The sequence below is a fragment of the Sphaerodactylus townsendi genome, linkage group LG09 (assembly GCF_021028975.2).
Source record: "Sphaerodactylus townsendi isolate TG3544 linkage group LG09, MPM_Stown_v2.3, whole genome shotgun sequence".
Lineage (NCBI taxonomy): Eukaryota > Metazoa > Chordata > Lepidosauria > Squamata > Sphaerodactylidae > Sphaerodactylus > Sphaerodactylus townsendi.
In genome coordinates this window covers 76,682,050-76,706,990 of record NC_059433.1, presented here as the reverse complement: position 1 = coordinate 76,706,990, position 24,941 = coordinate 76,682,050, and the positions used below count along the sequence as shown (strand labels likewise).

Here is a 24,941-nt window from a genome sequence, read left to right as displayed (position 1 = left end):
GAGTCAAACATATTTTTTTTCTGTAGATTTATTCATTTGAAACATTTATATGGTGACTTTCTACCCAAGGGGCCATTATCAGGCTGTAATACATGAAAATAACATAAATATTTGACAACACAATAAAAACATGTTGACCAATTAGAATCATAGAATTATAGAGTTGGAAGAAACCCCAGGGGCCATCAAGTCCAACCCCCTGCAATGCAGGAACACACAGTTAAAGCACTCCTGGCAGATGGCCATCCAACCTCTGTTTAAAAAGCTCCAAAGAAGAAGACTCCACCACACTCCAAGGTAGTGCATTCCACTGTAGAACAATCCTTACTGTCAGTACGTTTTTCCTGATGTTTAGGTGGAATCTCTTCTCCTTCATCTTGAACCCATGACTCCTGGTTTCAGTCTCGAGCAGCAGAAAACAAGCTTGCTCCCTCACCAACATGACATCCCTTCAGATATCTAAACACGGCTATCATGTCACCTTTTAACCTTCTCTTCACCAAACGAAACATCCCCAACTCCCTAAGGCTCATTCTGCACATGCAGAATAATGCACTTTAAGCGCTTCAGTGCTCTTTGGAAAACAATGCGGAATAGCAAAATCCGCCTGTAGTTGTAGTGGTTTGAAAACTGCATTATTTTTTATAGGAAGGGTCCTAAGGCTCATTCTGCACATGCAGAATAATGCACTTTCAAACTGCTTTCAGTGCTCTTTGAAGCTGTGCGGAATGGCAAAATCCACTTGCAAACAGTTGTGAAAGTGGTTTGAAAACACATTATTTTACATGTGCGGAAGGGGCCCAAGTCTCTCCTCGTAGGGCATGGATTCCAGACCTTTTACCATTTTCATCGCCCTCTTCTGGACCTGTTCCAGCTTGTTAATATCCTTCTTGAGTTGTGGTGCCTAAAACTGTACACAATATTCCAGCTGTGCCTTGGACATGTTCCTTCTGCCCACAGCCTGCCTTCCCACTCTCTCGCAGTGCTATCCATGCCTTCCCCCTCGCCCCCCTTCCATGCTGCCAGCTCCTTCAAGTCAAAGAAAAGAAACTCACTGAAATGGGCTTAGCCAAAACACACCAATCTCTCATTCTCATATTGATATATTGAGATAATAATAACACAGAGTTCTTGGAAATAACAAGCCTCCTTGTCCTCTGGCAGCAGCAATAGGAAGTGTGTAGGGAGGGGAGAGGGAGAGAATATCAGCTCTAGGATGGTCCCCTTCTTCAGCAACCTGTGGATCAGGGAATTGCTTTGCCTCTTTCGTGTGTGCGAGTATGTGTGGTTACAATAAAGCCTGTCTGTCCTCTGGCGGCAGTAGCAGCAGGAAATGTGTGGGGAGGGGGGAGAATATCAGCTCTAGTATGGTCCACTTCTTTAGCAGCCTGTGGACCAGGGAATTGCTTTGCCTCTTTCTTGGGAGTTGGTTACAATATCGATACCTGCTGTCACAGGCATATTGAATATAACTGCAGCTACCAGATGTGATGAGGGAGGTAATGAGTGGAATTCAGAGAACCAGGAAAAACAGAGGCCTGATTGAGACCTCAGCAAGCAACTGTGGGGCAGGCAGTGAATGGCTCCTTGCATGTAAACAGAGAAACGCAAGGAGACCACACTATAGCCTCACTGTGCTGCTAACAGCCGTGAGGTAAGTAGAAGGGCATAACTCTGCTTAGGATGGCACTGTAAGTCACTAGCACGGTTGATGTTGTATCACCAGCAGAATATGATTTTCTTTTTACTGTGTTGAAGCTCCCCCTCCTTCCCCACACTAGAAGGCTTTGAATGAATCTATTACACTACAATGGCATTGCTGTGTTTTCATCTGGAATATTGCTTTTAATTTGCCTCATTTTAGGAGGACTGAATTGGGGAGACAAAAATGAACAAATAGTTCAGAATCTAAGAGATAGGTGAAGAGGCTAAAGGACCCCCAGTATGTTTAGTCTAATGAAGGGCAGATAATGAGAACACTTAAAAAAAATCCCCATGATGTCAGGGACCATTATTCTTCGTTATAAACTGGGCAGAGGTCACAAGTGTCCCAGGGTTCCCTTTGGCTCTCTCTAGCGATCTGGTCAGGATTCAAGACAACGGATATGATCTAGAAAGCCCTTAATGGCTCCAGGCCGAGGCACTCCAAGAATTTCATTCTACCATTTCTCCCACTGCAATTTAAGCAACCAGGCAATCTGAGTGCGCTTTCTTGAGTCAGCCCTCTGTTCACAAAGCAGGGACCAGAAAGACTCTGGCCCCTTCCGCACATGCAGAATAATGCACTTTGAATCCTCTTTCAATTCACTTTGCAGCTGGGTTTTACTGTGCGGAATAGCAAAATCCACTTGCAAACAGTTGTGAAAGTGGATTGAGCGTGCATTATTCTGCGTGTGGGGAAGAGACCTCAGAGAGAGAGAGTTCTTGGCTTTTTAGTTTTCTTTTCTTTTATTCTTTGCTGTTAAATTGCAGTCAACCGATGGCAACCTCAAAGAAATGTCATGGCAAGAGACATTCTGCATAGCAATCCTGGACTTTCTGGGTGGTCCCCCCCATCCAAGTACTAGCCAGGTCTGACCCTGCTTAGCTTCCAAGATCTGAGGAGCGATCTGTGTCAGGGTGTCCTCATGATATTCAGCACAAATGTGAAATTTCACCGTTCTTGGGACTCACTCCCGCACATGCTGAATAATGCACATTTAATCCATTTTCAGTGCACTTTGCAACTGAATTTTACTGTGTGAAATGGTAAAATCCACTTGCCAGTGATCACTAAAGTAGATTGAAAGCGCATTACTACATGTGTGCATAAGCTCGTTGAGAAAAACCTTTTCATCTTGGCTAAAGTTTGGTGGCCAGCGTTAAGCCACTTTCAGGATTCAACTGTTAGAATGATTTAAAGCTAATCTATACATTTTAAATAATCTGATGGAACTGGACATTTAAAACTCCAGGTGGAGAATTTCATACTTAAATGCTTTGGGGGTGGGGGGGTTCCCCACTGCATGTAGAAATGAAGCTCATCAAGGGAGACAGGGTTTCTCTCTCCCTGGTATGCTAGCTTTCTAAATGTAAGGAGTTTTTACAGAATCACAATGGACTGTTTAAACTTATGAACTTCAGTTGGTTCTGCTCTGCTTATTCTGAATTGATTCTTTTGTTGTTTCCAATTTCCCCCCAAATAGCTGTTTTATACTGTTTTAAGTGAAAAGGACAAATGAAGCGAAAAGGTGCCGCAGGACTGTCTGTAATTTGCTTTAACTTGCTTTTAGTAGAACATTTTAAACACATTTTGTAGCTTTTTACTTGTCCGGAGCCTTACAGTTTCAAGCTACATAGTTATTCCATTCTAAGCCCACTGATATCAGTAGACTTAATTGGAAGTAACTCTACACAGGATTGTACTGTTAGTGTCTGAAAGGTAGAGATAAGAAACAGTCCTTTTATTATGCTGCCAATTTTGCAACATCCTTGTGTTCTCAGCCCTGAATTTGCAGCTTGTTCTAGGTAAAGATATCCATACATAATATTCATTTTTAAATTTTGATAGGGTTTAAGCATCAGTTTTTATATACAGAACTAGCGGGCCCGGTCACGCGTTGCTGTGGCAATTGTCCTTCTCATCACAGTCTGCAACCCACACAGATGTCCATGCAGGTCCAATGATCCCCAGCATAGCCTTTTGGGGTGGTCAAATGGAATCCCTCTTTCCCTTTTCAATGCACATCGTTATATGGTGCTGTCTTGTTTTTTTTAGTATAAAGTAACCCTTTCCATTCCACAACGGAACTGTCCAGAGTGTGAATCTCGCTGTCCATAAGGCTGGTTGACACGCACAGTCCTGGCTTGGGTGAGGCAGAACTGGGGCAAGGAGGCTATCCCAGTCAGGCAGCAGAGGCAGGGTGGTGAGGCGCTCAGATCGAGGCCAGCTCCCTGGGTTTTTAAAGGGCCATGTGCAAAAGAAGCAGAGCCGGTAGTGTTGGTTCGCCCCCACCCCGTGGATTTTCTTAGAAGAAAAAGGCAAACTCCAGCTCGCTTTTAGTAAAAGAGAGCTGTGGCGAATATGGGTGAGGAAGTGGGTAAGTGGTGTTTGGATGTGAGGGAGGGCCGAGTGAGGTGTGTGAGGATGAGCTGGATGTTTATGAGAGTATGTGTGTTGTGTGATAGTAGTGGGTGAGGCACAGAGAGTGAAAGTTACCTGCGTGGGGTGGGGGGAACCCCACCTGACGTCTCAGAACACGGCAAAGTGTGTATGTGTTTCACTTCCACTCGTATTACCTACCAGTATTACCTATTTACTGTTTTCACTGCTCATCTCTGCCCATCTGCGCGAACATTCTAAGCCCTCAGGCCACAGACAGACAGGCTGCACGAACATTCTAAGGGTGACAGTTAAACAGAGGCAGCTTCATGGCCTGGTGCGCCAGGAAAAAGATGTTTTACCTGGCTCAGGCATGGACTTTCGGTGATTTGAAGGTCCGATTACCTGCCCGCAACAGGGAGGAACGTCCTGTGAAAATTTGGGGGTGATCCGTCCAACAGCTTCTGAGGGAGACCATCAGGGACAAACACACGTTTAGATTTACATATATATAGATTGCATTCTTGAATTGGGGTGGCATGGTACATTATGGCATTATTTTTTTTTAAAAACCCAATAAACTGATATTTCACATATTTGAATGATCTTGAGGGCCAACCTACATGATACTTTTTTTGTTGAGCCAGACCCTAGTCGTTTTCCTACAGCCACATAGTAGTTGCGGGGGAAATCATTTTACAAATAGGGCTTGGGATACTCCACGTGCAGTTCCAAACTTATGCTAATAACTCCCTGCAGGTGTTGCTTTGGCACAGGAAAACAGTTTGGGGGAGCAGGAACCCGGTTTGCCACAGTTGAGCTGGGCTCCTGCTTATTTTTAGGTAGCATTTTTTGTTATCTGACCACTCCGTGTGTAATTGTGTCCTGAGCAATATGAGCTAAGATCCTTGTTGACCCGGAGTTATCAGCAGAAACTATGTAGGTCACAGTGCTTCGTTCTCTTCCTCCTCCTAATGCTACTGTGCATTTCTCTTGCCAACAAAATGTGAAATAAAATTGAGGCTGAGATGTAAAGCAAACCATTTTCTCTAGCAACACATGCAAGCGTTATGCACAGAGGTTAATTTTGTAAACAAGCACCTTTTATTGCTAAACAAATGCAGCATTTGTCCTTGTTTTTTAAAAAAATCCAATCTGTATTATCTACTTTTGCAGTTAAAGATATCGAGAAGAGGAAAGAGACCACAGGTAAATCCAAGGTGAAAGATGTAGGTACGTGGAGACCCGCCAGCCCAACAACGGATACCGGAAACACTCTATCGCCAGAAGCAGGTCAGAGTTTATGGGAAGGGGATAGTTTTCGGTATTATCTGCATTACAGCATGGAGACTGAAGGAATTATATATTTACCCTCTTTTTAAAAAAATCAGCAGAAAGAGGAAATACACTGGCTACAAACAGTCATATTGTAGGGAGGGTTACACATCTAACAGCTCTGCTTTTGGCCTCAAACATTTTTATTGATGAAAATTATAATAACAGCTCTAAGAACCAGGAATAGAAAAATACTTTGCTTAAGTCTTTGTGTGGTCCAAGATTTCTTAGCCAGTTTTCCAAGGTTCTTTGCCCCGCCCCTCCCTCAGAAGTGAATTGATCTTAGTTGATGGGAGATGGCTTGGTTGTCAACAAATCCTGCTGATTGGAGCAAAACACGCATCCTGCAATGTGGGAATACAGTCATCCAAGACTGTGGTGGTACCATGGGCAGGAAAAGGGTACACTTCGTTACTTTCTCCTATTAAAAGGACATGGCTCTATGATGGAGAGGGGAGTAGAGCACCACAGTTTTGGATTCTTTTGCTGTGAGAGTGAGCCCCCACTGATGGGAGATCCTTCAGGAAAGGCATCATGGCTGTCTCTGCAGCACAGAGGCGTAGCTCCAGGAGGTGGGGGGGGCGACACACCGGGCGCACGCCCCTGTGGGGGTGTGGTGAGGACGTTTCGGGGGCTGGGCCGGGGGCGTTCCAGGGTGGGTGGAGGATGCACCAGTGCACCCGAGCGCTTTCCCCCCTTGCTAAGCCTCTGCTGCAGCATATACAGATCTACTGCATCCCCCTCAACAGGCTCTTCCAGAGATATACATATTCTCCCTCCATGTTCACTTGCCCACCACTTTCCAGTAACAATGGTAAACATTTCACTATAGTTGTCTCCACCCCACGGGAATGCCCTGGCCTGCTTGAATGCCAGCATAACTCTGCAGTGGTGCCTACTTCCGGGTTTACCCATTGTGGACCTTGGGGCGGCTGGATGCTAGCCTGTTTGCTCTCTCCAGCAGCAGGGATGCCTACACGGAGGGGTGCCTACACGGAGGGGTGCTTACACGGAGGGGGCTGCACTGGTCCCAGAAGCTGTTTCGACCCCCCCCCCTTTTGGATTGGGCCATTAGTTTCAGTGCCCACCACGTCTCCAGAGCAGGGGGCTACAGAACCAGAGAGATGATAGGTTAGGACACTGTATCCTTTTTCAGTGCTCTGGTGCTGTTTCTTTGTTGTGTAGATTGCTACTCTCATGCAAGCTTCCTTCTTCTGCCTGACACCTTCCCTTCCTTATTGCTTTAAGGAGACTCAAGGTGGCTTACAAGCTCCTTTCCCTTCCTTTCCCCACAACAGACACCTTGTGAGGTAGGTGGGACTGAGAGAGTTCTGAAGAACTGTGACTAGCCCAGCATTAATGTAGGAGTGCGGAAACACATCTGGTTCACCAGATAAGCCTCCGCCACTCAGGTGGAAGAGTGGGGAATCAAACCCAGTTCTCCAGGGAGACAAGTGCTAATATTGGGCTTGGTTAACTCCAGGATTGATTAGAAGCTCAGTTGAAGCAGTGGTTTCAATTAGGAAAACGGTACACCTTGTGTTAGGACCAAGCTACGTGTCCGTGGGCACTGTAGCTCCTTTCAAAATACTCAGCCATCAAAGAGTCAGTATCCTGCTGGTTTACCTTTCCTGGCAGCCACTTCAAAGCTCCAAATTGCGTCTTTTCCCTCTCCGGGCTCAGATAGCTTTAAGCTCAACGGTTCATTATTTCTCTGCGTTTATCTTAAAGCATCCCTCCTTTTCATGAAAAAAAGGCCTCTTATCTTCTTTCAACACACACTCAGCAGGGGTGGTAGTTCAGGAGCACAGCACATGCTTTAGATGTTAAAAACTCCCAGTTTCAATCCTTGGCGTCTGCAATTGTTAAGGGAGCTGGAAAAGTGAGTATTAGGACAGATCTTGTTCTGCCTGATTGCCGTAACGTGTTAGTCTGTGGCAGCAACGCTAAAAAGGAGTCTCATGACTTAACAGATTTACCAGAGTGCGCATTTTTATGGATTGGAGCTCACTTTATTAGTCAGTACTATTATAAGACCTGATAACATCAGCTATGCTGACAGGGACTTCTTCAGTGGCTCAGCCTCCACTGTGATAAAAGCAGGGGCATGGGGGAGGGGAAATGGCACCCTGGGCAAAATGGTGCCCTGGCCCTACTCCCCCATGGGCCCCCTCTCCCTACGGAGCCCCCCCCGGAGCCCCCCTGCAGAACCCCCCACACACAGAGCTCCGGCTACCGGGACCTGGCTGGTGCGGTGGGGGAAGGGTGTGCGGGCACCCTCTGTGAAGCCCCTCCCCCTTGCAGAGCCCTCCCCCCACCCACTTACTTTATTTTAGCTGGTAGCCGGCTGAAGAAACAGCCTGTTCAGGCCACTGGGGCCTGGCTGCTGGGTCTAAGGCGAGACAAAGGGGGGAGGGCGTGGGGGGCAATTTCCGCCTCCACATGACCCCAATGGCGTGCCCCTGGGGCGGGGCGGCCCACCCCACCCTGTTATCATGACACCACTGCATAAAACCACAATGTCCAGGGTGACTCTATGCTGTCGATATCGGACAAACAGGTTTCTTTGCAGAAGAATGACTGGATTCAAATCTTGCATAAGTTCAATTGGCAAAGTTCAGAAATCTTGTAGGTTTCTGAAATATTCAACTTAACCAAAAACATTCATCATAGTCATTTCTGTTGTTGATCTGACAGCCCAATTTAGATGAGGGGGGGGTGCTCCACAGCAGCTGGGGACGGCCTCAGCAAAGGCTGCCCTGCGCCACTTCCTAAAGGGCTTCAGGAGTTACAGAAAGGAGGGAAATTAAAAATTCTCCTGCTGCCTGAATAGCCCCATAGGTCAAACAGACGTACGCCATACATTTTGGTGGCGTACATCTGTTGTCGTGGAGGGGGCATTCCCAGACTGAAGGCAAGTTGGAACTGACTAAAGTCAGCTCTACCCCAAAGAATGCCTCTGACCTGGTGGGCCACTGCGAGTAGCAGAGAGCTGGACTAGATGGACTCTGGTCTGATCCAGCTGGCTTGTTCTTATGTTCTTATGACCAGCCCCCTGGCCCCCTGCTGCCTGGCCTGCACTTGGACAACCTCATAGCTCCTGGGCAGTGGCTACCTCTGGGAGTGGCCCGATGGAGCTGTGTGGCACCTGCACGCTGGCATCTCTGCGCTTCTGCCAGCGTAGGTGCTCCTTATGCCAGCAGGGTGGGCGAACAAACTGATGTGACCCTCTGCTGCTCCCCCAGGTTGATTCACCCCCCCCCCATTTGGATTGGACCCTTTGCGTCACAAAGGACCCCAAAGGAGAATTTCTCTACGTGGAAACTAATGATATAGAATGTATCCATAGTCTTGATTCTGTTAAACGGGGCTTAAATAGAGCTGGCATCTTCCTTCACCGCTACTGGAGTTAAGCTGTTTGGCATACCCTGTTTCCCCGAATATAAGACATCTCCAGAAAATAAGACGTAGTAGAGGTTTTGCTAAAGTGTGAAATATAAGGCATCCCCCAAAAGTAAGAAGTAGCAAAGTTTTTGTTTGGAAGCATGCCCGATGAACAGAACACAGAAAAATAAGACATCCCCTGAAAATAAGCCATAGTGCATCTTTGGGAGCAAAAATTAATATAAGACACTGTCTTATTTTCGGGAAAACATGGTAGTAAGATAGGCGGTTGTCACCAATCACATCTCTTGCGAATGTCCTCATCTCCCATACTTCTGAGTTCCTCCAAGAAATGAAGCCTAGTATATATCTGTTGCCTTTCATGGCCAGTTAACTCAATGTGTGCCATTTCCCTCTCTCGTTCATGCGTCTGGATAGTATCACCACCCTTCTTTTCCTTTCCATCTCTTTCTGAGATTCTGAACAGCCCCTGTCAGTCAGCACAGATAAATAATGAATTAGATGGTCTTGCTTGGTGTAAGCCAGCTTTATATATTCATAGGGGAGAAGAGTGCTTTGACTCTTCTTCTAATACATGCAGACATTTCCTGTATAAGAAAAAGGTTATTGTCCCCTAGTTTCTGGCACATGCAGCACTTAAAATGACTTGTCTCCTTTCTCACACATGCCCCAGGTTGTCTTGGTTTTGGACCGATGTCACAATTTTTCTGCTGCATTGCTGCACTTCTTTCAGAAGAACAAGATGTAACTTGATGGGTAACTGCAGGGGATTTGGGGTGTCACTTCCACTTAAAAAGTTGTACATCTTCCAACTTTTAGAAGAAGGGGCTTTTTTTTTGAAAAAAAAAAGAACTTATAGAAAGGGAAGATCCAAGCATTCCTCACTTGACAGTCAGTAGATAATCCCTTGTTTAGAATTCCAGTTTGTAGGGGGGGAAACCAGGCCTGGCTAACCCACACTCTTGCATTTGTGTACATTACAGATAACCGAAGTTAGTTTCTAAGTGGGATTTCTCCATGCAGTGGGGGGGGGGGGGGGTGGGGGGGGGGGGGGGTGGGGGGGGGGGGGGGTGGGGGGGGGGGGGGGTGGGGGGGGGGGGGGGTGGGGGGGGGGGGGGGTGGGGGGGGGGGGGGGTGGGGGGGGGGGGGGGTGGGGGGGGGGGGGGGTGGGGGGGGGGGGGGGTGGGGGGGGGGGGGGGTGGGGGGGGGGGGGGGTGGGGGGGGGGGGGGGTGGGGGGGGGGGGGGGTGGGGGGGGGGGGGGGTGGGGGGGGGGGGGGGTGGGGGGGGGGGGGGGTGGGGGGGGGGGGGGGTGGGGGGGGGGGGGGGTGGGGGGGGGGGGGGGTGGGGGGGGGGGGGGGTGGGGGGGGGGGGGGGTGGGGGGGGGGGGGGGTGGGGGGGGGGGGGGGTGGGGGGGGGGGGGGGTGGGGGGGGGGGGGGGTGGGGGGGGGGGGGGGTGGGGGGGGGGGGGGGTGGGGGGGGGGGGGGGTGGGGGGGGGGGGGGGTGGGGGGGGGGGGGGGTGGGGGGGGGGGGGGGTGGGGGGGGGGGGGGGTGGGGGGGGGGGGGGGTGGGGGGGGGGGGGGGTGGGGGGGGGGGGGGGTGGGGGGGGGGGGGGGTGGGGGGGGGGGGGGGTGGGGGGGGGGGGGGGTGGGGGGGGGGGGGGGTGGGGGGGGGGGGGGGTGGGGGGGGGGGGGGGTGGGGGGGGGGGGGGGTGGGGGGGGGGGGGGGTGGGGGGGGGGGGGGGTGGGGGGGGGGGGGGGTGGGGGGGGGGGGGGGTGGGGGGGGGGGGGGGTGGGGGGGGGGGGGGGTGGGGGGGGGGGGGGGTGGGGGGGGGGGGGGGTGGGGGGGGGGGGGGGTGGGGGGGGGGGGGGGTGGGGGGGGGGGGGGGTGGGGGGGGGGGGGGGTGGGGGGGGGGGGGGGTGGGGGGGGGGGGGGGTGGGGGGGGGGGGGGGTGGGGGGGGGGGGGGGTGGGGGGGGGGGGGGGTGGGGGGGGGGGGGGGTGGGGGGGGGGGGGGGTGGGGGGGGGGGGGGGTGGGGGGGGGGGGGGGTGGGGGGGGGGGGGGGTGGGGGGGGGGGGGGGTGGGGGGGGGGGGGGGTGGGGGGGGGGGGGGGTGGGGGGGGGGGGGGGTGGGGGGGGGGGGGGGTGGGGGGGGGGGGGGGTGGGGGGGGGGGGGGGTGGGGGGGGGGGGGGGTGGGGGGGGGGGGGGGTGGGGGGGGGGGGGGGTGGGGGGGGGGGGGGGTGGGGGGGGGGGGGGGTGGGGGGGGGGGGGGGTGGGGGGGGGGGGGGGTGGGGGGGGGGGGGGGTGGGGGGGGGGGGGGGTGGGGGGGGGGGGGGGTGGGGGGGGGGGGGGGTGGGGGGGGGGGGGGGTGGGGGGGGGGGGGGGTGGGGGGGGGGGGGGGTGGGGGGGGGGGGGGGTGGGGGGGGGGGGGGGTGGGGGGGGGGGGGGGTGGGGGGGGGGGGGGGTGGGGGGGGGGGGGGGTGGGGGGGGGGGGGGGTGGGGGGGGGGGGGGGTGGGGGGGGGGGGGGGTGGGGGGGGGGGGGGGTGGGGGGGGGGGGGGGTGGGGGGGGGGGGGGGTGGGGGGGGGGGGGGGTGGGGGGGGGGGGGGGTGGGGGGGGGGGGGGGTGGGGGGGGGGGGGGGTGGGGGGGGGGGGGGGTGGGGGGGGGGGGGGGTGGGGGGGGGGGGGGGTGGGGGGGGGGGGGGGTGGGGGGGGGGGGGGGTGGGGGGGGGGGGGGGTGGGGGGGGGGGGGGGTGGGGGGGGGGGGGGGTGGGGGGGGGGGGGGGTGGGGGGGGGGGGGGGTGGGGGGGGGGGGGGGTGGGGGGGGGGGGGGGTGGGGGGGGGGGGGGGTGGGGGGGGGGGGGGGTGGGGGGGGGGGGGGGTGGGGGGGGGGGGGGGTGGGGGGGGGGGGGGGTGGGGGGGGGGGGGGGTGGGGGGGGGGGGGGGTGGGGGGGGGGGGGGGTGGGGGGGGGGGGGGGTGGGGGGGGGGGGGGGTGGGGGGGGGGGGGGGTGGGGGGGGGGGGGGGTGGGGGGGGGGGGGGGTGGGGGGGGGGGGGGGTGGGGGGGGGGGGGGGTGGGGGGGGGGGGGGGTGGGGGGGGGGGGGGGTGGGGGGGGGGGGGGGTGGGGGGGGGGGGGGGTGGGGGGGGGGGGGGGTGGGGGGGGGGGGGGGTGGGGGGGGGGGGGGGTGGGGGGGGGGGGGGGTGGGGGGGGGGGGGGGTGGGGGGGGGGGGGGGTGGGGGGGGGGGGGGGTGGGGGGGGGGGGGGGTGGGGGGGGGGGGGGGTGGGGGGGGGGGGGGGTGGGGGGGGGGGGGGGTGGGGGGGGGGGGGGGTGGGGGGGGGGGGGGGTGGGGGGGGGGGGGGGTGGGGGGGGGGGGGGGTGGGGGGGGGGGGGGGTGGGGGGGGGGGGGGGTGGGGGGGGGGGGGGGTGGGGGGGGGGGGGGGTGGGGGGGGGGGGGGGTGGGGGGGGGGGGGGGTGGGGGGGGGGGGGGGTGGGGGGGGGGGGGGGTGGGGGGGGGGGGGGGTGGGGGGGGGGGGGGGTGGGGGGGGGGGGGGGTGGGGGGGGGGGGGGGTGGGGGGGGGGGGGGGTGGGGGGGGGGGGGGGTGGGGGGGGGGGGGGGTGGGGGGGGGGGGGGGTGGGGGGGGGGGGGGGTGGGGGGGGGGGGGGGTGGGGGGGGGGGGGGGTGGGGGGGGGGGGGGGTGGGGGGGGGGGGGGGTGGGGGGGGGGGGGGGTGGGGGGGGGGGGGGGTGGGGGGGGGGGGGGGTGGGGGGGGGGGGGGGTGGGGGGGGGGGGGGGTGGGGGGGGGGGGGGGTGGGGGGGGGGGGGGGTGGGGGGGGGGGGGGGTGGGGGGGGGGGGGGGTGGGGGGGGGGGGGGGTGGGGGGGGGGGGGGGTGGGGGGGGGGGGGGGTGGGGGGGGGGGGGGGTGGGGGGGGGGGGGGGTGGGGGGGGGGGGGGGTGGGGGGGGGGGGGGGTGGGGGGGGGGGGGGGTGGGGGGGGGGGGGGGTGGGGGGGGGGGGGGGTGGGGGGGGGGGGGGGTGGGGGGGGGGGGGGGTGGGGGGGGGGGGGGGTGGGGGGGGGGGGGGGTGGGGGGGGGGGGGGGTGGGGGGGGGGGGGGGTGGGGGGGGGGGGGGGTGGGGGGGGGGGGGGGTGGGGGGGGGGGGGGGTGGGGGGGGGGGGGGGTGGGGGGGGGGGGGGGTGGGGGGGGGGGGGGGTGGGGGGGGGGGGGGGTGGGGGGGGGGGGGGGTGGGGGGGGGGGGGGGTGGGGGGGGGGGGGGGTGGGGGGGGGGGGGGGTGGGGGGGGGGGGGGGTGGGGGGGGGGGGGGGTGGGGGGGGGGGGGGGTGGGGGGGGGGGGGGGTGGGGGGGGGGGGGGGTGGGGGGGGGGGGGGGTGGGGGGGGGGGGGGGTGGGGGGGGGGGGGGGTGGGGGGGGGGGGGGGTGGGGGGGGGGGGGGGTGGGGGGGGGGGGGGGTGGGGGGGGGGGGGGGTGGGGGGGGGGGGGGGTGGGGGGGGGGGGGGGTGGGGGGGGGGGGGGGTGGGGGGGGGGGGGGGTGGGGGGGGGGGGGGGTGGGGGGGGGGGGGGGTGGGGGGGGGGGGGGGTGGGGGGGGGGGGGGGTGGGGGGGGGGGGGGGTGGGGGGGGGGGGGGGTGGGGGGGGGGGGGGGTGGGGGGGGGGGGGGGTGGGGGGGGGGGGGGGTGGGGGGGGGGGGGGGTGGGGGGGGGGGGGGGTGGGGGGGGGGGGGGGTGGGGGGGGGGGGGGGTGGGGGGGGGGGGGGGTGGGGGGGGGGGGGGGTGGGGGGGGGGGGGGGTGGGGGGGGGGGGGGGTGGGGGGGGGGGGGGGTGGGGGGGGGGGGGGGTGGGGGGGGGGGGGGGTGGGGGGGGGGGGGGGTGGGGGGGGGGGGGGGTGGGGGGGGGGGGGGGTGGGGGGGGGGGGGGGTGGGGGGGGGGGGGGGTGGGGGGGGGGGGGGGTGGGGGGGGGGGGGGGTGGGGGGGGGGGGGGGTGGGGGGGGGGGGGGGTGGGGGGGGGGGGGGGTGGGGGGGGGGGGGGGTGGGGGGGGGGGGGGGTGGGGGGGGGGGGGGGTGGGGGGGGGGGGGGGTGGGGGGGGGGGGGGGTGGGGGGGGGGGGGGGTGGGGGGGGGGGGGGGTGGGGGGGGGGGGGGGTGGGGGGGGGGGGGGGTGGGGGGGGGGGGGGGTGGGGGGGGGGGGGGGTGGGGGGGGGGGGGGGTGGGGGGGGGGGGGGGTGGGGGGGGGGGGGGGTGGGGGGGGGGGGGGGTGGGGGGGGGGGGGGGTGGGGGGGGGGGGGGGTGGGGGGGGGGGGGGGTGGGGGGGGGGGGGGGTGGGGGGGGGGGGGGGTGGGGGGGGGGGGGGGTGGGGGGGGGGGGGGGTGGGGGGGGGGGGGGGTGGGGGGGGGGGGGGGTGGGGGGGGGGGGGGGTGGGGGGGGGGGGGGGTGGGGGGGGGGGGGGGTGGGGGGGGGGGGGGGTGGGGGGGGGGGGGGGTGGGGGGGGGGGGGGGTGGGGGGGGGGGGGGGTGGGGGGGGGGGGGGGTGGGGGGGGGGGGGGGTGGGGGGGGGGGGGGGTGGGGGGGGGGGGGGGTGGGGGGGGGGGGGGGTGGGGGGGGGGGGGGGTGGGGGGGGGGGGGGGTGGGGGGGGGGGGGGGTGGGGGGGGGGGGGGGTGGGGGGGGGGGGGGGTGGGGGGGGGGGGGGGTGGGGGGGGGGGGGGGTGGGGGGGGGGGGGGGTGGGGGGGGGGGGGGGTGGGGGGGGGGGGGGGTGGGGGGGGGGGGGGGTGGGGGGGGGGGGGGGTGGGGGGGGGGGGGGGTGGGGGGGGGGGGGGGTGGGGGGGGGGGGGGGTGGGGGGGGGGGGGGGTGGGGGGGGGGGGGGGTGGGGGGGGGGGGGGGTGGGGGGGGGGGGGGGTGGGGGGGGGGGGGGGTGGGGGGGGGGGGGGGTGGGGGGGGGGGGGGGTGGGGGGGGGGGGGGGTGGGGGGGGGGGGGGGTGGGGGGGGGGGGGGGTGGGGGGGGGGGGGGGTGGGGGGGGGGGGGGGTGGGGGGGGGGGGGGGTGGGGGGGGGGGGGGGTGGGGGGGGGGGGGGGTGGGGGGGGGGGGGGGTGGGGGGGGGGGGGGGTGGGGGGGGGGGGGGGTGGGGGGGGGGGGGGGTGGGGGGGGGGGGGGGTGGGGGGGGGGGGGGGTGGGGGGGGGGGGGGGTGGGGGGGGGGGGGGGTGGGGGGGGGGGGGGGTGGGGGGGGGGGGGGGTGGGGGGGGGGGGGGGTGGGGGGGGGGGGGGGTGGGGGGGGGGGGGGGTGGGGGGGGGGGGGGGTGGGGGGGGGGGGGGGTGGGGGGGGGGGGGGGTGGGGGGGGGGGGGGGTGGGGGGGGGGGGGGGTGGGGGGGGGGGGGGGTGGGGGGGGGGGGGGGTGGGGGGGGGGGGGGGTGGGGGGGGGGGGGGGTGGGGGGGGGGGGGGGTGGGGGGGGGGGGGGGTGGGGGGGGGGGGGGGTGGGGGGGGGGGGGGGTGGGGGGGGGGGGGGGTGGGGGGGGGGGGGGGTGGGGGGGGGGGGGGGTGGGGGGGGGGGGGGGTGGGGGGGGGGGGGGGTGGGGGGGGGGGGGGGTGGGGGGGGGGGGGGGTGGGGGGGGGGGGGGGTGGGGGGGGGGGGGGGTGGGGGGGGGGGGGGGTGGGGGGGGGGGGGGGTGGGGGGGGGGGGGGGTGGGGGGGGGGGGGGGTGGGGGGGGGGGGGGGTGGGGGGGGGGGGGGGTGGGGGGGGGGGGGGGTGGGGGGGGGGGGGGGTGGGGGGGGGGGGGGGTGGGGGGGGGGGGGGGTGGGGGGGGGGGGGGGTGGGGGGGGGGGGGGGTGGGGGGGGGGGGGGGTGGGGGGGGGGGGGGGTGGGGGGGGGGGGGGGTGGGGGGGGGGGGGGGTGGGGGGGGGGGGGGGTGGGGGGGGGGGGGGGTGGGGGGGGGGGGGGGTGGGGGGGGGGGGGGGTGGGGGGGGGGGGGGGTGGGGGGGGGGGGGGGTGGGGGGGGGGGGGGGTGGGGGGGGGGGGGGGTGGGGGGGGGGGGGGGTGGGGGGGGGGGGGGGTGGGGGGGGGGGGGGGTGGGGGGGGGGGGGGGTGGGGGGGGGGGGGGGTGGGGGGGGGGGGGGGTGGGGGGGGGGGGGGGTGGGGGGGGGGGGGGGTGGGGGGGGGGGGGGGTGGGGGGGGGGGGGGGTGGGGGGGGGGGGGGGTGGGGGGGGGGGGGGGTGGGGGGGGGGGGGGGTGGGGGGGGGGGGGGGTGGGGGGGGGGGGGGGTGGGGGGGGGGGGGGGTGGGGGGGGGGGGGGGTGGGGGGGGGGGGGGGTGGGGGGGGGGGGGGGTGGGGGGGGGGGGGGGTGGGGGGGGGGGGGGGTGGGGGGGGGGGGGGGTGGGGGGGGGGGGGGGTGGGGGGGGGGGGGGGTGGGGGGGGGGGGGGGTGGGGGGGGGGGGGGGTGGGGGGGGGGGGGGGTGGGGGGGGGGGGGGGTGGGGGGGGGGGGGGGTGGGGGGGGGGGGGGGTGGGGGGGGGGGGGGGTGGGGGGGGGGGGGGGTGGGGGGGGGGGGGGGTGGGGGGGGGGGGGGGTGGGGGGGGGGGGGGGTGGGGGGGGGGGGGGGTGGGGGGGGGGGGGGGTGGGGGGGGGGGGGGGTGGGGGGGGGGGGGGGTGGGGGGGGGGGGGGGTGGGGGGGGGGGGGGGTGGGGGGGGGGGGGGGTGGGGGGGGGGGGGGGTGGGGGGGGGGGGGGGTGGGGGGGGGGGGGGGTGGGGGGGGGGGGGGGTGGGGGGGGGGGGGGGTGGGGGGGGGGGGGGGTGGGGGGGGGGGGGGGTGGGGGGGGGGGGGGGTGGGGGGGGGGGGGGGTGGGGGGGGGGGGGGGTGGGGGGGGGGGGGGGTGGGGGGGGGGGGGGGTGGGGGGGGGGGGGGGTGGGGGGGGGGGGGGGTGGGGGGGGGGGGGGGTGGGGGGGGGGGGGGGTGGGGGGGGGGGGGGGTGGGGGGGGGGGGGGGTGGGGGGGGGGGGGGGTGGGGGGGGGGGGGGGTGGGGGGGGGGGGGGGTGGGGGGGGGGGGGGGTGGGGGGGGGGGGGGGTGGGGGGGGGGGGGGGTGGGGGGGGGGGGGGGTGGGGGGGGGGGGGGGTGGGGGGGGGGGGGGGTGGGGGGGGGGGGGGGTGGGGGGGGGGGGGGGTGGGGGGGGGGGGGGGTGGGGGGGGGGGGGGGTGGGGGGGGGGGGGGGTGGGGGGGGGGGGGGGTGGGGGGGGGGGGGGGTGGGGGGGGGGGGGGGTGGGGGGGGGGGGGGGTGGGGGGGGGGGGGGGTGGGGGGGGGGGGGGGTGGGGGGGGGGGGGGGTGGGGGGGGGGGGGGGTGGGGGGGGGGGGGGGTGGGGGGGGGGGGGGGTGGGGGGGGGGGGGGGTGGGGGGGGGGGGGGGTGGGGGGGGGGGGGGGTGGGGGGGGGGGGGGGTGGGGGGGGGGGGGGGTGGGGGGGGGGGGGGGTGGGGGGGGGGGGGGGTGGGGGGGGGGGGGGGTGGGGGGGGGGGGGGGTGGGGGGGGGGGGGGGTGGGGGGGGGGGGGGGTGGGGGGGGGGGGGGGTGGGGGGGGGGGGGGGTGGGGGGGGGGGGGGGTGGGGGGGGGGGGGGGTGGGGGGGGGGGGGGGTGGGGGGGGGGGGGGGTGGGGGGGGGGGGGGGTGGGGGGGGGGGGGGGTGGGGGGGGGGGGGGGTGGGGGGGGGGGGGGGTGGGGGGGGGGGGGGGTGGGGGGGGGGGGGGGTGGGGGGGGGGGGGGGTGGGGGGGGGGGGGGGTGGGGGGGGGGGGGGGTGGGGGGGGGGGGGGGTGGGGGGGGGGGGGGGTGGGGGGGGGGGGGGGTGGGGGGGGGGGGGGGTGGGGGGGGGGGGGGGTGGGGGGGGGGGGGGGTGGGGGGGGGGGGGGGTGGGGGGGGGGGGGGGTGGGGGGGGGGGGGGGTGGGGGGGGGGGGGGGTGGGGGGGGGGGGGGGTGGGGGGGGGGGGGGGTGGGGGGGGGGGGGGGTGGGGGGGGGGGGGGGTGGGGGGGGGGGGGGGTGGGGGGGGGGGGGGGTGGGGGGGGGGGGGGGTGGGGGGGGGGGGGGGTGGGGGGGGGGGGGGGTGGGGGGGGGGGGGGGTGGGGGGGGGGGGGGGTGGGGGGGGGGGGGGGTGGGGGGGGGGGGGGGTGGGGGGGGGGGGGGGTGGGGGGGGGGGGGGGTGGGGGGGGGGGGGGGTGGGGGGGGGGGGGGGTGGGGGGGGGGGGGGGTGGGGGGGGGGGGGGGTGGGGGGGGGGGGGGGTGGGGGGGGGGGGGGGTGGGGGGGGGGGGGGGTGGGGGGGGGGGGGGGTGGGGGGGGGGGGGGGTGGGGGGGGGGGGGGGTGGGGGGGGGGGGGGGTGGGGGGGGGGGGGGGTGGGGGGGGGGGGGGGTGGGGGGGGGGGGGGGTGGGGGGGGGGGGGGGTGGGGGGGGGGGGGGGTGGGGGGGGGGGGGGGTGGGGGGGGGGGGGGGTGGGGGGGGGGGGGGGTGGGGGGGGGGGGGGGTGGGGGGGGGGGGGGGTGGGGGGGGGGGGGGGTGGGGGGGGGGGGGGGTGGGGGGGGGGGGGGGTGGGGGGGGGGGGGGGTGGGGGGGGGGGGGGGTGGGGGGGGGGGGGGGTGGGGGGGGGGGGGGGTGGGGGGGGGGGGGGGTGGGGGGGGGGGGGGGTGGGGGGGGGGGGGGGTGGGGGGGGGGGGGGGTGGGGGGGGGGGGGGGTGGGGGGGGGGGGGGGTGGGGGGGGGGGGGGGTGGGGGGGGGGGGGGGTGGGGGGGGGGGGGGGTGGGGGGGGGGGGGGGTGGGGGGGGGGGGGGGTGGGGGGGGGGGGGGGTGGGGGGGGGGGGGGGTGGGGGGGGGGGGGGGTGGGGGGGGGGGGGGGTGGGGGGGGGGGGGGGTGGGGGGGGGGGGGGGTGGGGGGGGGGGGGGGTGGGGGGGGGGGGGGGTGGGGGGGGGGGGGGGTGGGGGGGGGGGGGGGTGGGGGGGGGGGGGGGTGGGGGGGGGGGGGGGTGGGGGGGGGGGGGGGTGGGGGGGGGGGGGGGTGGGGGGGGGGGGGGGTGGGGGGGGGGGGGGGTGGGGGGGGGGGGGGGTGGGGGGGGGGGGGGGTGGGGGGGGGGGGGGGTGGGGGGGGGGGGGGGTGGGGGGGGGGGGGGGTGGGGGGGGGGGGGGGTGGGGGGGGGGGGGGGTGGGGGGGGGGGGGGGTGGGGGGGGGGGGGGGTGGGGGGGGGGGGGGGTGGGGGGGGGGGGGGGTGGGGGGGGGGGGGGGTGGGGGGGGGGGGGGGTGGGGGGGGGGGGGGGTGGGGGGGGGGGGGGGTGGGGGGGGGGGGGGGTGGGGGGGGGGGGGGGTGGGGGGGGGGGGGGGTGGGGGGGGGGGGGGGTGGGGGGGGGGGGGGGTGGGGGGGGGGGGGGGTGGGGGGGGGGGGGGGTGGGGGGGGGGGGGGGTGGGGGGGGGGGGGGGTGGGGGGGGGGGGGGGTGGGGGGGGGGGGGGGTGGGGGGGGGGGGGGGTGGGGGGGGGGGGGGGTGGGGGGGGGGGGGGGTGGGGGGGGGGGGGGGTGGGGGGGGGGGGGGGTGGGGGGGGGGGGGGGTGGGGGGGGGGGGGGGTGGGGGGGGGGGGGGGTGGGGGGGGGGGGGGGTGGGGGGGGGGGGGGGTGGGGGGGGGGGGGGGTGGGGGGGGGGGGGGGTGGGGGGGGGGGGGGGTGGGGGGGGGGGGGGGTGGGGGGGGGGGGGGGTGGGGGGGGGGGGGGGTGGGGGGGGGGGGGGGTGGGGGGGGGGGGGGGTGGGGGGGGGGGGGGGTGGGGGGGGGGGGGGGTGGGGGGGGGGGGGGGTGGGGGGGGGGGGGGGTGGGGGGGGGGGGGGGTGGGGGGGGGGGGGGGTGGGGGGGGGGGGGGGTGGGGGGGGGGGGGGGTGGGGGGGGGGGGGGGTGGGGGGGGGGGGGGGTGGGGGGGGGGGGGGGTGGGGGGGGGGGGGGGTGGGGGGGGGGGGGGGTGGGGGGGGGGGGGGGTGGGGGGGGGGGGGGGTGGGGGGGGGGGGGGGTGGGGGGGGGGGGGGGTGGGGGGGGGGGGGGGTGGGGGGGGGGGGGGGTGGGGGGGGGGGGGGGTGGGGGGGGGGGGGGGTGGGGGGGGGGGGGGGTGGGGGGGGGGGGGGGTGGGGGGGGGGGGGGGTGGGGGGGGGGGGGGGTGGGGGGGGGGGGGGGTGGGGGGGGGGGGGGGTGGGGGGGGGGGGGGGTGGGGGGGGGGGGGGGTGGGGGGGGGGGGGGGTGGGGGGGGGGGGGGGTGGGGGGGGGGGGGGGTGGGGGGGGGGGGGGGTGGGGGGGGGGGGGGGTGGGGGGGGGGGGGGGTGGGGGGGGGGGGGGGTGGGGGGGGGGGGGGGTGGGGGGGGGGGGGGGTGGGGGGGGGGGGGGGTGGGGGGGGGGGGGGGTGGGGGGGGGGGGGGGTGGGGGGGGGGGGGGGTGGGGGGGGGGGGGGGTGGGGGGGGGGGGGGGTGGGGGGGGGGGGGGGTGGGGGGGGGGGGGGGTGGGGGGGGGGGGGGGTGGGGGGGGGGGGGGGTGGGGGGGGGGGGGGGTGGGGGGGGGGGGGGGTGGGGGGGGGGGGGGGTGGGGGGGGGGGGGGGTGGGGGGGGGGGGGGGTGGGGGGGGGGGGGGGTGGGGGGGGGGGGGGGTGGGGGGGGGGGGGGGTGGGGGGGGGGGGGGGTGGGGGGGGGGGGGGGTGGGGGGGGGGGGGGGTGGGGGGGGGGGGGGGTGGGGGGGGGGGGGGGTGGGGGGGGGGGGGGGTGGGGGGGGGGGGGGGTGGGGGGGGGGGGGGGTGGGGGGGGGGGGGGGTGGGGGGGGGGGGGGGTGGGGGGGGGGGGGGGTGGGGGGGGGGGGGGGTGGGGGGGGGGGGGGGTGGGGGGGGGGGGGGGTGGGGGGGGGGGGGGGTGGGGGGGGGGGGGGGTGGGGGGGGGGGGGGGTGGGGGGGGGGGGGGGTGGGGGGGGGGGGGGGTGGGGGGGGGGGGGGGTGGGGGGGGGGGGGGGTGGGGGGGGGGGGGGGTGGGGGGGGGGGGGGGTGGGGGGGGGGGGGGGTGGGGGGGGGGGGGGGTGGGGGGGGGGGGGGGTGGGGGGGGGGGGGGGTGGGGGGGGGGGGGGGTGGGGGGGGGGGGGGGTGGGGGGGGGGGGGGGTGGGGGGGGGGGGGGGTGGGGGGGGGGGGGGGTGGGGGGGGGGGGGGGTGGGGGGGGGGGGGGGTGGGGGGGGGGGGGGGTGGGGGGGGGGGGGGGTGGGGGGGGGGGGGGGTGGGGGGGGGGGGGGGTGGGGGGGGGGGGGGGTGGGGGGGGGGGGGGGTGGGGGGGGGGGGGGGTGGGGGGGGGGGGGGGTGGGGGGGGGGGGGGGTGGGGGGGGGGGGGGGTGGGGGGGGGGGGGGGTGGGGGGGGGGGGGGGTGGGGGGGGGGGGGGGTGGGGGGGGGGGGGGGTGGGGGGGGGGGGGGGTGGGGGGGGGGGGGGGTGGGGGGGGGGGGGGGTGGGGGGGGGGGGGGGTGGGGGGGGGGGGGGGTGGGGGGGGGGGGGGGTGGGGGGGGGGGGGGGTGGGGGGGGGGGGGGGTGGGGGGGGGGGGGGGTGGGGGGGGGGGGGGGTGGGGGGGGGGGGGGGTGGGGGGGGGGGGGGGTGGGGGGGGGGGGGGGTGGGGGGGGGGGGGGGTGGGGGGGGGGGGGGGTGGGGGGGGGGGGGGGTGGGGGGGGGGGGGGGTGGGGGGGGGGGGGGGTGGGGGGGGGGGGGGGTGGGGGGGGGGGGGGGTGGGGGGGGGGGGGGGTGGGGGGGGGGGGGGGTGGGGGGGGGGGGGGGTGGGGGGGGGGGGGGGTGGGGGGGGGGGGGGGTGGGGGGGGGGGGGGGTGGGGGGGGGGGGGGGTGGGGGGGGGGGGGGGTGGGGGGGGGGGGGGGTGGGGGGGGGGGGGGGTGGGGGGGGGGGGGGGTGGGGGGGGGGGGGGGTGGGGGGGGGGGGGGGTGGGGGGGGGGGGGGGTGGGGGGGGGGGGGGGTGGGGGGGGGGGGGGGTGGGGGGGGGGGGGGGTGGGGGGGGGGGGGGGTGGGGGGGGGGGGGGGTGGGGGGGGGGGGGGGTGGGGGGGGGGGGGGGTGGGGGGGGGGGGGGGTGGGGGGGGGGGGGGGTGGGGGGGGGGGGGGGTGGGGGGGGGGGGGGGTGGGGGGGGGGGGGGGTGGGGGGGGGGGGGGGTGGGGGGGGGGGGGGGTGGGGGGGGGGGGGGGTGGGGGGGGGGGGGGGTGGGGGGGGGGGGGGGTGGGGGGGGGGGGGGGTGGGGGGGGGGGGGGGTGGGGGGGGGGGGGGGTGGGGGGGGGGGGGGGTGGGGGGGGGGGGGGGTGGGGGGGGGGGGGGGTGGGGGGGGGGGGGGGTGGGGGGGGGGGGGGGTGGGGGGGGGGGGGGGTGGGGGGGGGGGGGGGTGGGGGGGGGGGGGGGTGGGGGGGGGGGGGGGTGGGGGGGGGGGGGGGTGGGGGGGGGGGGGGGTGGGGGGGGGGGGGGGTGGGGGGGGGGGGGGGTGGGGGGGGGGGGGGGTGGGGGGGGGGGGGGGTGGGGGGGGGGGGGGGTGGGGGGGGGGGGGGGTGGGGGGGGGGGGGGGTGGGGGGGGGGGGGGGTGGGGGGGGGGGGGGGTGGGGGGGGGGGGGGGTGGGGGGGGGGGGGGGTGGGGGGGGGGGGGGGTGGGGGGGGGGGGGGGTGGGGGGGGGGGGGGGTGGGGGGGGGGGGGGGTGGGGGGGGGGGGGGGTGGGGGGGGGGGGGGGTGGGGGGGGGGGGGGGTGGGGGGGGGGGGGGGTGGGGGGGGGGGGGGGTGGGGGGGGGGGGGGGTGGGGGGGGGGGGGGGTGGGGGGGGGGGGGGGTGGGGGGGGGGGGGGGTGGGGGGGGGGGGGGGTGGGGGGGGGGGGGGGTGGGGGGGGGGGGGGGTGGGGGGGGGGGGGGGTGGGGGGGGGGGGGGGTGGGGGGGGGGGGGGGTGGGGGGGGGGGGGGGTGGGGGGGGGGGGGGGTGGGGGGGGGGGGGGGTGGGGGGGGGGGGGGGTGGGGGGGGGGGGGGGTGGGGGGGGGGGGGGGTGGGGGGGGGGGGGGGTGGGGGGGGGGGGGGGTGGGGGGGGGGGGGGGTGGGGGGGGGGGGGGGTGGGGGGGGGGGGGGGTGGGGGGGGGGGGGGGTGGGGGGGGGGGGGGGTGGGGGGGGGGGGGGGTGGGGGGGGGGGGGGGTGGGGGGGGGGGGGGGTGGGGGGGGGGGGGGGTGGGGGGGGGGGGGGGTGGGGGGGGGGGGGGGTGGGGGGGGGGGGGGGTGGGGGGGGGGGGGGGTGGGGGGGGGGGGGGGTGGGGGGGGGGGGGGGTGGGGGGGGGGGGGGGTGGGGGGGGGGGGGGGTGGGGGGGGGGGGGGGTGGGGGGGGGGGGGGGTGGGGGGGGGGGGGGGTGGGGGGGGGGGGGGGTGGGGGGGGGGGGGGGTGGGGGGGGGGGGGGGTGGGGGGGGGGGGGGGTGGGGGGGGGGGGGGGTGGGGGGGGGGGGGGGTGGGGGGGGGGGGGGGTGGGGGGGGGGGGGGGTGGGGGGGGGGGGGGGTGGGGGGGGGGGGGGGTGGGGGGGGGGGGGGGTGGGGGGGGGGGGGGGTGGGGGGGGGGGGGGGTGGGGGGGGGGGGGGGTGGGGGGGGGGGGGGGTGGGGGGGGGGGGGGGTGGGGGGGGGGGGGGGTGGGGGGGGGGGGGGGTGGGGGGGGGGGGGGGTGGGGGGGGGGGGGGGTGGGGGGGGGGGGGGGTGGGGGGGGGGGGGGGTGGGGGGGGGGGGGGGTGGGGGGGGGGGGGGGTGGGGGGGGGGGGGGGTGGGGGGGGGGGGGGGTGGGGGGGGGGGGGGGTGGGGGGGGGGGGGGGTGGGGGGGGGGGGGGGTGGGGGGGGGGGGGGGTGGGGGGGGGGGGGGGTGGGGGGGGGGGGGGGTGGGGGGGGGGGGGGGTGGGGGGGGGGGGGGGTGGGGGGGGGGGGGGGTGGGGGGGGGGGGGGGTGGGGGGGGGGGGGGGTGGGGGGGGGGGGGGGTGGGGGGGGGGGGGGGTGGGGGGGGGGGGGGGTGGGGGGGGGGGGGGGTGGGGGGGGGGGGGGGTGGGGGGGGGGGGGGGTGGGGGGGGGGGGGGGTGGGGGGGGGGGGGGGTGGGGGGGGGGGGGGGTGGGGGGGGGGGGGGGTGGGGGGGGGGGGGGGTGGGGGGGGGGGGGGGTGGGGGGGGGGGGGGGTGGGGGGGGGGGGGGGTGGGGGGGGGGGGGGGTGGGGGGGGGGGGGGGTGGGGGGGGGGGGGGGTGGGGGGGGGGGGGGGTGGGGGGGGGGGGGGGTGGGGGGGGGGGGGGGTGGGGGGGGGGGGGGGTGGGGGGGGGGGGGGGTGGGGGGGGGGGGGGGTGGGGGGGGGGGGGGGTGGGGGGGGGGGGGGGTGGGGGGGGGGGGGGGTGGGGGGGGGGGGGGGTGGGGGGGGGGGGGGGTGGGGGGGGGGGGGGGTGGGGGGGGGGGGGGGTGGGGGGGGGGGGGGGTGGGGGGGGGGGGGGGTGGGGGGGGGGGGGGGTGGGGGGGGGGGGGGGTGGGGGGGGGGGGGGGTGGGGGGGGGGGGGGGTGGGGGGGGGGGGGGGTGGGGGGGGGGGGGGGTGGGGGGGGGGGGGGGTGGGGGGGGGGGGGGGTGGGGGGGGGGGGGGGTGGGGGGGGGGGGGGGTGGGGGGGGGGGGGGGTGGGGGGGGGGGGGGGTGGGGGGGGGGGGGGGTGGGGGGGGGGGGGGGTGGGGGGGGGGGGGGGTGGGGGGGGGGGGGGGTGGGGGGGGGGGGGGGTGGGGGGGGGGGGGGGTGGGGGGGGGGGGGGGTGGGGGGGGGGGGGGGTGGGGGGGGGGGGGGGTGGGGGGGGGGGGGGGTGGGGGGGGGGGGGGGTGGGGGGGGGGGGGGGTGGGGGGGGGGGGGGGTGGGGGGGGGGGGGGGTGGGGGGGGGGGGGGGTGGGGGGGGGGGGGGGTGGGGGGGGGGGGGGGTGGGGGGGGGGGGGGGTGGGGGGGGGGGGGGGTGGGGGGGGGGGGGGGTGGGGGGGGGGGGGGGTGGGGGGGGGGGGGGGTGGGGGGGGGGGGGGGTGGGGGGGGGGGGGGGTGGGGGGGGGGGGGGGTGGGGGGGGGGGGGGGTGGGGGGGG

The 24,941-nt window shown here is 75.0% G+C and overlaps 2 protein-coding genes across 4 annotated transcripts in view; both read left to right on the top strand.

The window, feature by feature from the left end:
• LOC125438892 (collagen alpha-1(XIV) chain-like) overlaps positions 1-5,385 on the top strand; it is a 35,108-nt gene extending 29,723 nt beyond the window's left edge. For all 3 annotated transcript variants that reach the window (XM_048507557.1, XM_048507559.1, XM_048507558.1), the window contains one exon: positions 5,258-5,385. In XM_048507557.1, coding sequence (XP_048363514.1) covers positions 5,258-5,261 — 4 coding nt within the window. In that variant the 3' untranslated portion in view covers positions 5,262-5,385. The remainder of the gene's footprint in view (positions 1-5,257) is intronic.
• Positions 5,386-7,523: 2,138 nt separating this feature from the next.
• COL14A1 (collagen type XIV alpha 1 chain) overlaps positions 7,524-24,941 on the top strand; it is a 144,685-nt gene continuing 127,267 nt past the window's right edge. Inside the window, 2 exon segments of the mRNA XM_048508594.1 lie at positions 7,524-7,806; positions 8,468-8,596. Of these exon segments, the coding sequence (XP_048364551.1) occupies positions 7,524-7,806; positions 8,468-8,596 (412 nt within the window).